At 38.0% G+C, this 11,342-nt stretch overlaps 1 protein-coding gene across 8 annotated transcripts in view; it reads left to right on the top strand.

The window, feature by feature from the left end:
• LOC306638800 (interferon-activable protein 203-like) overlaps positions 1–10,836 on the top strand; it is a 117,508-nt gene extending 106,672 nt beyond the window's left edge. For 6 of the 8 annotated variants that reach the window (XM_079102161.1, XM_079102159.1, XM_079102160.1 and 3 more), the window contains 7 exons: positions 471–607; positions 1,287–1,448; positions 2,188–2,262; positions 4,177–4,596; positions 6,166–6,585; positions 8,135–8,323; positions 9,610–10,836. In XM_079102161.1, coding sequence (XP_078958287.1) covers positions 471–607; positions 1,287–1,448; positions 2,188–2,262; positions 4,177–4,596; positions 6,166–6,585; positions 8,135–8,323; positions 9,610–9,687 — 1,481 coding nt within the window. In that variant the 3' untranslated portion in view covers positions 9,688–10,836. Of the gene's footprint in view, positions 1–470; positions 608–1,286; positions 1,449–2,187; positions 2,263–4,176; positions 4,597–6,165; positions 6,971–8,134; positions 8,324–9,416; positions 9,569–9,609 lie in introns of those variants that run through there. The other 2 variants (XM_079102163.1, XM_079102164.1) reach the window with 2 other exon arrangements.
• Positions 10,837–11,342: the final 506 nt, after the last annotated feature.

Raw genomic sequence — 11,342 nt, forward strand, 5'->3', positions numbered from 1 at the left:
TGTAAAGAACTTCACTCTTAAAAAATACTGGGTTAAAGGGCACGTGTAAAAACTCAAACTCCAACATAACCATTTTGTCATGTCACAAAGCAAATGAAGTTTCTTCCTCTCTTTAATTTGGAGAAGTCTTCTACAAAGATGACCTATCCTTAATATTATGTAAATTTTAGATGCTTATAAGGTAAATGTAGACTAAGAGGTTAGGAAAGGGATTGATCCATGTCCAGGAAAGTCCCAGGATAGGAAGGCTGTGCTCACTGCACACAGGAAGTCCCCAGGACAGGAAGGCTAAGGAAACCTCCGAGGCAGAGACTGTGCCTGGGTGGCTACTGCCAGGCTGAACTGATAGCACAGAGGTGGACACCCATAGTTAGACACAAAAGCAGGAACAGATAGGAAACAGCACTAAAACTGCTTCCCCGTCTTTAACCAGAGCCCTGAGTTTCTTGTGCTTTCTTTTACTTCATCAGTTAAAAGGAAATCCAAAGGGGAAAGAAAATCTACAGTGAAAAAAGGTCAGCAGGATGAACCTACTACTGCCCCTTCTACATCCGCAACAAAACCAGATTCGGAACCAGAATCAAAGGAAGAGATCCCTTCATTGAAGGTAGGACAGCTGCGCTCCCACTGAAAAAGTGTCCACTCCTGCTCTTCCACCTCTTGCCTTTTAATGAACACTCCAGTCTCTATCTAGTCCAAGAACATAGAGAAAATGAGGTTCAGAGTCAACAAACTCATACTTATTGGTCTCCCATTTTGTTTGAGTACTGCTGTGCACCTCAACATAGGTATTATAATCCCCCTTAACAGAAATATGAAGTCATTACCCTTTTGTAAGATATGTACTCAAAGAGAAGTCAGTTCAGGGCAATGACTTGCCAAAGCCTATTGAAAGACACTGAGTTCAAATGTAGATTTTCCAAATCCAAGTCTCCTGCTCTTCTGCAGGAAATGAGCACAGGGCTGACATGCACATAATTTTTTTCTGCTCTTTCTATGAAGCAGTCATATATGCCCAGTACTCTGGGCATCTTATCAGAGGATGAACTATAAGGTCCTGGAGTTTCCAACAGTATCAGTATAATTAGAATCTGTTTATAGAAAAGGACTTCTTGTCTAAAGATGTTGAACTTCGACTAACATTAAACTCCATTACCCAAGGCTGGGAGTGTGGCTCAGTGGTAGACCACCTAATTAGCATGCACAAGACCCTGGTTCAACTCCCAGCACCAAAAAGGAAAAACTACCTTTACCAAGACAAAAAGGGGGGAAAAAACTTCTTTCAGGAAAATAAAATCAAGAAATCTGAAGACCCTGAGAGAATGCAGCTTCCCCGGGAGCAGAGTCAGTCTCTAGCACCTTCAGGAACCAGCAAACAGAAAACTGAGGGCTGTCCCCAGACTCCTCATGGACATCCACCAACACCATTCAGCAGTCCTCCAATCAAGGTACCTCTTCCTGAATACTTCTTCCCCACACCATATTCCAGGGGTCAGTGTAACCTGAAGGAGCTTCCCTAATCCCCTACTGTACATACACCATTTCTTCCTATAATTAAATCAGACATTTATTTATCAAGTGCATATATCAAGATCTCAGTTCTATTTACAAGACCCACATTGATGAAATAATTCCTGATCTCCACAGTGTTACTTCTTGTGTTGGTCCAGGAGAACATGGGTGTGGGTAGGAGGGTGGCCAAACAGATAAAGATGGATACAAGTGTGCTCATTCTATATTGCAGTTTCTTTTCAACACTTTCCTGTTTGCTCCCTGTCCAAACTTCTGAGTTAATTTTCAGCAGTCTAGGCTACTCCATGCCAGGTTTTAGGCCTATGCTCCTTCCTGCTTTGGAATTCCTTGTCACTGTCTCCTCACTGGCCAGATATATTCACCCATTTGGTACCAGCATAATTTGTTTCTCAGACAAGAAATCACGGAAAGTCCCCCTCACAAAAGAGCAGATACTGGCCCTATGCTTTTCTATTATAGCTTGTATCCTACTGTAATACATCAATGTCTTTCTTCTCTACTAGATGATAAGCTCATATGATAGGTAACTGTACCTACAGAGGGGAAAAAACACAAAGGTGGAAAAGTGAATTCACACCTATATCAACTCCATCATAATCTGCTTTTTGTTTTGCCCTTTTTATTCTGCCTCAATGTGTTTCCTGTGGTTACCAGGTACCCAAGCGTAAGAAGTCTGTATCTTTCGTGAATGAGGAAGAAAACAATTTTTCAAGTCTTCAGGAGGGTCAGGTAAGAGCACAGGTTAAGTCAGTCTTCTCTATCAGAGTTTCTAACTCAAGACCCAGTCTGCACTTTGATCTAGGCTACAGCTGCACCCTAGAGCCACATACTGATGTTGAAGACAGACTTCCTATAGAGAGAGACCTTTGATTGTTGGCTTTGTTTTCTTCTTTCTTTCTTTCTTTCTTTCTTTCTTTCTTTGTTTCTTTCTTTGTTTCTTTGTTTCTTTCTTTCTTATTTCTTTCTTTCTTCTTCATTCATTCAGTCAGTCATTGCTATGAGGAACTGAACTCAGGGGCACTTAACCACATCCCTGGATCTTTGTATTTTCAATTTGAGACAGGGTCTTGCTAAGTTGCTTAGGGCCTTGTTAAGTTGCTGAGGTTAGTTTTGAACTTGTGATCCTCCTATCTCAGCTTCCTGAGTTACTGGTATTAAAGTCGTGTACCACCATGCCCAGTCTCTGTTGTTACTATTGTTATTAGTTCCAAGAACACATATTTCCCCAAATCTCTCCTGAAAATTCATAGAAATAAAAAAATGTGGGAGAGGACTGTTCATTTTTTTTTTTTTTCAGGAACCTGTAGAACAGGTGTCAGGGAAAAAATTTGTGCATTTTCTTAATGGTAAGATTTAGTCAATAAACCAAATTCATAACCACAGCTGACTTTGATTTGAAATTTCCTCCCTTATAGCCCAGGAGGCTTGCTTACCCAAACATACACCTAAAAACTGTGCTTGATTAAGTTGTTTTAAGTCATTTGGCAATAGATGTAGAACCCAGGTTCATGTACATTATCTCACTTATTCTTTATAATACCATATGAAAATGGTCTTGTTAGTCTCATTGCACATATGAGAAAATGGAGATGCATAGAGGTTAAAATCTTCTACAAAGTCACACAGGTAGTAGATATTAGAGCCAGGATTTAAATCCAACCATCTTTGAACTTTAAAATTTGAATGTTTAATGGTCATAGATCAAATGTAGGGCAAGTATGCAGATGTTAAAATGTCTCCAATTTAGTTTTAAACACTTTTGAATGGACCGTGCTGTTTTGGGTTTTTACTGTTGCCCAAGTGCCTGGGGTGGGCAGAAGCTGTTCTAAGAAGCTGTGCTACCCATGAGGGCCCTTCAAGCAGTTCTCTCACATCTAGTAACTGGCGCTTCAAAAGTCAGATTACTGAATGCTGTCAATCCTGTCAAAACTGGTCAGTTCTGGGTCACGCTGACCCGATTATGATGATGTTTAATGGACTTCCATTAGTGTGATCCAAGGTTGCAACACCATATGATTTTAGAGAGATTTCCCATTATTACTTGAAATTGTCTAACAATGAAGCTAAAGGTAATGCTTTAGGTAGTATGTTGAACTGCTGTGAATGCAACTAGGAACTCAGAAAGATTCTGGCTCCTGTTCCACACTATAAAGGTAGCAGGATCCCTGAGGAACTGTGAATTTGATGAACCTGTTCTGTTGCAGTTATGATCAGACACCTGAAAGGATGGAGACCTGTATTTCCTATATGTCAAAGAGCACAGGACAGGAACTGGTGCATGTATTTACTTGATTGATAAGGCTTAGTTAAGAAATACCCAGTTTTGCCTCCTCCCCGCAAAAAATAACCCTAAGTATTGTATGTAAGCAAATGATTTAGTTCAGTTTGACAGGTTAGAACCAGTGTTACATCTCAGACCACTGAAATTCCAATCCTTTGGGATTTTAACATTTAAAAGGAGGACTGGGGTAGGAGGAGGTGAGATATCTGAATGTGTGCTATTGTTCCTCCTGTAACCCTGGAGAAAATTGGCAGGTGTAGGCACTATGTAAAAGAGAAAAAAATTAAAATGAAATATGAATTTCATCTGATTTTTAAAAACATTAAACAGAAAAAAAAGAACAGAAATCTATTTTCCTTCAGGAAATGGATGACACAAACAACCAAACACATGATAACATGAAGGTACAGGAATCTCAGGGACAGCATCAACTCTCAGAACTGTCAGAAGTTAGCACACAAACATCTGTGAGTATGTTCCACACTTTGGAGACGTCTCCCAGAAAACCATCTGGCAGTCTCCAGACTCCTCAGATGCCTCCAACAGCACCATCTGGAAGAACCCACACTATAGATTTATCTCCAACATCATCCAGAGAAATCCAGATGCCACACGTAAAGATAATATCATCTTTAACGTCATCCAGCAGAATGCAAACTCCTCATTTATCTCCAGCATCATCCAGCAAAATCCAGACTCCACAAGTGCATCCAGCAGTATCATCTACCAGTCTCCAGACTCCTTCAGTGTCTCCAACATCATTCAGCAGTTGCTTACTCATGGTAAAAATTTCCTGTTCTTACAGTATAACAGGGATTAACAGAAATGTGGAGGAGCTACTCACACATTTATTTAGTTCACCAATTTTTATTGGATATATTTAGAGATCCTATCCTAAATTTGAATTCTAATTCACATAATGCTCTACTCCATTAGGATAATCTATGACTTTTAATGAACACATAATCTTCCCTATTCCATAAGCAGTAAAACGAGACATTAGTTTACTTGATTTTATATTTGTGTTTTGGTTTACATTTTTGTTTTTTCCTCACTGCAGTGTGTAAATGGTGTCATAGGGTAAAATAGTGTGTACAAATACAGAGCCTACTGGAATCTATGGCAATTCCTTTTCTTTATTTTTTAGTACACAAATGACATCTTAGAAAATTTGTGAAATATAAATACATGGACAAAAATAATTAAAATTTATCTGGAATATTTTCTCTATCACATATCAATTTCAGTGTACAGTCTTCTCTATCTTTTGTCATATATATATATGAAATATCATTTTCTCCCAGGTTGGATCATGTTGCATGTATTCTTATATAACCTTGGCTTTCAAAACTCTTTTTAAATATATCTTGAAGTGCTATTCAATCAACCAGTATAGACTTCAATAATTTTATTGTATGTGAAAAATTCCATGATTGTTTATGCATTATGAAAATAATTTCATATTATCTGGTTTTATGTTACTTTTAGTATTCCCTAAACATAAGAACATGTATCCCTCAGTTCTTCTTTATCACCTGCAGAAATTATATAATTTCTTTTTCAAGTTCTGTACACTTTTTGTCAGGTATTATTGTCAAAATCAGGAGGTTCTTTGTTATGCTTAAGGGATCCTGGGAATGGATTTCCTGATGTAGGAAAGTATTTGACCACATTGGTGAGAAGGCAAAGTGAAACCCCATCCCTCATATGTCATATTCTGTAGAACTTTCGAGGTCAGATCTCAACGAGCACTGCTGGTCTTTGAAGAATATCCATGAAGAATTCCCATGGTTGCTTCCATGAAGAAGCCTGCACTACTTCCAGATCCACAGATCCCTTCAATTCAAAGTGCTCTCCTGAAACTCAGAAAGAGTGCAGGGCACTGTAGAGAAATGTGGTCAAAATAAGTTCCTTCATGATTAAATTCCAATTCTGATTCCCCTGAATGCCTGCTATCATTCAAACTGAACAACACAGCCTAGAACTGTTCAGTCTAGGAAAGTTCTAGGTGTTCTTTCATTGTCTGCCTTATGAACTCGTTTGCAATACATCACTGATTTCTTGGAAAGGGCTTTGTGATTTGGGTCTTCTAAGTGCCCCTATTAGGATGAGTACCAGTTGAAATTACTACCTAAATCTTTTCATTTTTTCACTACCTAGATTATACTGTGTCTGCCATTGTTGTCCAGATTTTCCCCAGCTCTGCCCAATTAATGTTTCTTTGAGGATCAACATTCAGAATCTTCTTGAGGTTCCTTGAGAATCAACACTGAACCTGGGAGGACTCTCACTGGACAGTGACCCTGGATTTCCTGTCTTAACTATGTTTTTGCTGTGCACTTTCTAAATAGAATCGAAGATTGACAACTATACCTAAAGAAGCTTCCAAAGAATGTGGCTACCAGAAGGGCCCCAAAGAAGTGATGGTGTTGAAAGCAACAGAATCATTTACATATGAGTTCAAAGAATGTGAGAAAAGAATGTTTCATGCTACAGTGGCTACTGAGAGTCAATTCTTTCGAGTGAAAGTTTTTGACATCAGCTTGAAGGACAAATTCATCCCAAGGAAGGTTATTGCCATATCAGATTATATTGGTCGCAATGGGTTCCTGGAGATATACAGTGCTTCAAGTGTCTCTGATGTGAGCGCTAACAGAAAGATGGAGATCTCATACAGGCTGGTTCAAATTGCCAATGGGACTCCTAAAATTGAGTATCTTTGCTCACAATGTACAGTAAAATACGTGAATGGGGTGTACACAGTGTATAAGGTAAGTCACAGCACTATTTCATAAAATTTCTTCTGCAAACCTAGATTTTAAAAGTCTTAACTTGCCAACTAGAGTTGGGTCAACTTACTGAACACAGGAAATCAAGGTCTCACTGATCAGGGATAGGGAAGTAGAGACTTCCCACTTCAGAGAAGGGCATAGTAAGTCTCAGTGCATCTCTCTTTTCAGGATATCACCATGAAAGAAAGAGATTCACCAAGAATCTTTGGCATTCTAACAGCTATTCTGATACATTAATACCCACCCTGGTCTACAACAGTATCTAGTTCATTTCAATACATACATCCTGAGGATTTTGCTTGAGTTTCCCCATCTGTATCAGTGACAAATTAATTGTAAATGAAGAGTTGACCCCCCCCCCCCAAAATCTAGATCTGGTTGTGATGACCAGAATAAGAAACCAAATAGATTACTCTGCCTAGGATGGATATCTAACAATAAGCCCAGATTCTGATCAGCTGAACTCTGACCTTTTAGAATGCTCTCACCTTTTCCCATTCATTACTTTTCAACAAGAGATTTTTGAGCAATTGACTTCTGCATTAAACCATAAGAGAAGCATAGAAGTTGAAAGACCAGAGACCTATAGTTTAATCTCTTAATTTACAAAGGACAGTGAAATGCAAAGAAACTTGGTGAATTCTTAGACTTAGGGTCTTTCAGTCCCAATGCACCACGTAAATAGTAGCCTTAGCTGACTTAACTGCTTGTTGGAAGTGCATTAATCTGCTATATATGCCTTTGAGGATGGTATTTCTTTTTTCATTTTGGTAGTGGGGAGTGAAACCAGGGTTGGTTAACCATTGAGTTACCTTCATAGTTTTATCTATCTATCTATCTATCAAGTTGACCAAGCTGGTATTGAATTTCTGATCATTTGGATTTAGCCTCTAGAGCAGATGGGATTATAACACCACCCAGATGGGGGTGACTTTTTCTTTTACCTGTGCTATTTCCTGTAAACTCTGTTTAAACAATCGTACATATATATGTGACTGTAGAATTCATTAATATAGTGAAATACAAACCAAAGACAATGGGACTAGATGATCTGTATTTAATATTTAGAGCAGAGCAAATCAATGGAGAAGATAGAGAAAGAAGTTGTATATTGAGATAATATAATCTACTTAATGAGGACTTGTGATAGTCTTTCTCAGGCTCCCAGTGAGCCATAAATGGCCTTTCTTCTCCTCTTCTCTTGTGGAGGTATCAAAGAAACCTACCAAGGTAATCAGATTTCTCTCTATTCAGCTCCTTGACATCTCAACTATGCCAGTGTGGAAACAGTAAAAATTAGGGAGCTAACAAAGTCTTCTAACAAAATCTAACAGATGGAGACATTAAATAAGGAAAACTTGAGCATTTGGTTGAAAATATCTTAAGCTATTTGATACCTCTGGTTCAGAACGTACAGCTCTATTTACCTTGTCATAGATGAACATTTTCATTTATACCCTTTATTTTTCATAGATCTAAGAGTTCTTGATAAATTTATCAGAATATGAGTGTTAATTATCTTTTGCAGAAAAATGTGAGGGAAGATTGTACTTATTATGAAATACAAGATAATACAGGGAAGATGGAAGTCGTGGTGCATGGACGGCTGATCTATATCAACTGTGAGGAAGGAGATAAACTTAAACTCTTCTGTTTTGAATTGGCCTTCAATGAAGATAAGTGGCAGCTGAGGTCTGTAAAGCACAGTTACATCAAGGTGGGTATTCTAAGGGAATGTCTTTCTTCCAAAGGGCTACTAGTTTTCTTAAATTTTTTATTTGTTCTTTTTAGTTATACATGACAGTAGAATGTGTTTTGACATATCATACATGGAGTATAACTTTCCATTTTTGTGGTTCTATGTGATAGGAGTTATACTGGTCCTGTATCCATATATGAGCATAGGAAAGTTATGTCTGATTCATTCTACTGTCTTTCCCATTCCTACTTGGAAGGGAACCACCATTTGACCCAAATATCCCATTCCTCAGCATATATCCAAAGGACTTAAAATCAGTGATGCAGCCACATCAATATTCAGACAACTATTTTTTATGCTATACTTTAAGAAAACTAAGTAACTGGAGTTATACAGAGAGTTCAACAGGTGGAATGAAAACTAAGCTCTGCCCATTAGTGCATATAAACTTTTTCCACCCTTTAAAAAAACTAATCATAGTAAGAAAGTAAACTCAGAGAGCCTTAAAATTCTTTATATACTAAGCTAAATAATGAAGATTTTTTGAATTGATCAAGGCAAGGAAATAATTTAATGAGAAATTTGGGTTCAATTAAGGCAGATACGTTTAAAATTCTGGCTCAGTGATTTTCTAATTGACTAAAGATTTAAAAGATGAGGAACTTCTGAGTCATCATCTATAAAATGGGGGAAATGTTTTCTACCACAAAGGGTCATCAACAGAGGTCATAACAGACCTAAGTTACCAATGATGTCCTGAGCAAATCGAAACACAAGTACTGGCCTGTAGAGAAATGGTACATGATGGAGTCTGTGCTCTGTCACACTAATGCACAGGTTCATGTGCAAGTCATGGAACATTGCAAAAGGCTGATACTGGAGTGCAAGCAAATCAAATAAAAAGGCTGACCTGTTCAAGCACACAGAAATGCACTTGCTCTGAGATCTCTCTGATCCTCAGTATCATCAGTCAAACATTCCTCACAGCAGTTGCACTAGGAATGCCTTTATAACTTCCTCCCTCCCTCCTGCCCAATGAACACTTCCCACTCAATTTTGCCATTGGGTATACCAGCTCTTCTCTTCTGTTGTTCCCTCACATCACCTGCAGTCATGCTGGATAAAAGCCAATAGCTGATTTCCTAGTCCTGAGTAAGTGAGAAGAAGTGACTGCAACCACAGTAATTGGTTATAATAAATAAGTAGGAGTAAGAAAAGAGATGATGTTTGTGGGGGAAGACAATGTGGGTGAAGAAAGAAATGTGTGACCAGCTGCATTTCAACCTCTTACTTTCTTCTTCAAGGTTATCAAGGCCAGGAAATTCAAGACAGGACCACTCAATGCTGACTCATATAGGGACTCTTCACAGGAATCCCCCTAAACGCCAGTACACCATTGATAACAATGTTCATAGAGATAAGATTCAAGTACTGAAAAAAGATACATGTATATACATATATATATGAAATATACATATAAAATCCAGCTTTTGTGCTGAGGATATAGTTCAGTGTTACAGTGCTTTCCTTGCAAGCATGAGGCTGTGAGTTCAATCCCCAGTACCATAAAAATAAATAGGAGTAATAAATGAATAAAAACAAAAATAGCACTCAATTCTAAATGGGAATTACAAGTGTTTTTGTCCTCTACTTTTTTACATTTTCTAAATTCCATATTTTGCATCTATAACTTCTATAATTGTTTTTAAATTAATAATATTTTTCAAGAGAAATATTAGGCTCTAGTCACAATTAAATAGGCTATAACCTGCTCAAAAAAAAAAAAAAAAAAAAGGAGGTAGAAGATGAAATTTAGCATGGGCTGTAATTGCAAAGCCCTGTGTACTGGGAGGGGTTGCTTTAGCCCAGAAGAGGGAATATTTTTGAGTATCTGTCTCCTAGAGAGACCATAATTGGGGACCTTATCTGCCAAATCCATGTGGAGCAGTCTTCTGGTGATTTGCATGAACACACTAGTATGTTAAAAGAATTTTTGGCCCGCTCTGACCTGTTTGCTGTTTCTGAACTATGCAGTTCCATTCATTTACTCAAGTACCAACAGTCCTCAGTGGCTATCCACTCACAGTCCTCCTTCTCACATTCTGCATGTGTGGATCCATCAAAAAGTTGTCCCGGGCACATCTGCATTAGGCAAACACCAAAGAGAACTGATTTTCTTTAGAATAGCAGAAAGCAGATATCTGCAAAGAAATTGTACCATTTTATTTTTATTGGTCACATATTGGTACCTGGTGTTTTGTGATTGTTTTGTGTCATTTAATCTTCATTTTAGTCCTAGAAGGTGGATGGATAGTTTCCTCCATCGTCCTCTGTGTCATATGTGGCAGACAAGCAACAGACAGGCAAAATCACTCTCCTAATGACACCTGGATGGGAAAGTAGAGAGCTTGATTAAGAATCCAGGGAGCTTCTCCAGTGTGGGGAGTGTGATGGGGAAGAGTCTGGAACTCAGTTGGAAATTGGGAGAGCATGGGGATGTTTACTACAATAAAGGTCCAATTTGTCTAAGGTTTCCTTAGAAGTTCTACCATTAGGCTCTGGGGCCCAAGGCCTGAGGAATAACATTGTATTGTTTTGCCATAGATGGCCTCCTTTCTGATTGTTCTTTTCTTATAGTTGACTCAGATGCTAATCAGGCATTTTCTTGCCTAATACTACTCTAATAACATACATACATATACATATATATATACACATATACACATACTGTTATAAACTTTTATAGTCATATAACCGCACTTGTACTTGTAAGGTTATGTATTTCATGAGTATACTCATCTACAGTTAAAAATGCGAAGTTCAAAGATATTTAATGAAGTTTCCAAATCAGTTTCTCAGCTAATTAGGAACAGAGATCATCCAAGGATGTTAGCCTGGTAAACTTATTCTAAATTCAAACTTGACTTATGGACATTAAGGAAAAAGACTGCTTCATACACAAATGATGTTTGTATACTTTATGTAAACTTCCTGTAATTTGCTATTCTTGAGTCTTAGAAAATGGCAATTTAAAGAC

Source organism: Sciurus vulgaris, assembly GCF_902686455.1.
Source record: "Sciurus vulgaris genome assembly, chromosome: 1".
NCBI classification, from domain to species: Eukaryota; Metazoa; Chordata; class Mammalia; order Rodentia; family Sciuridae; genus Sciurus; species Sciurus vulgaris.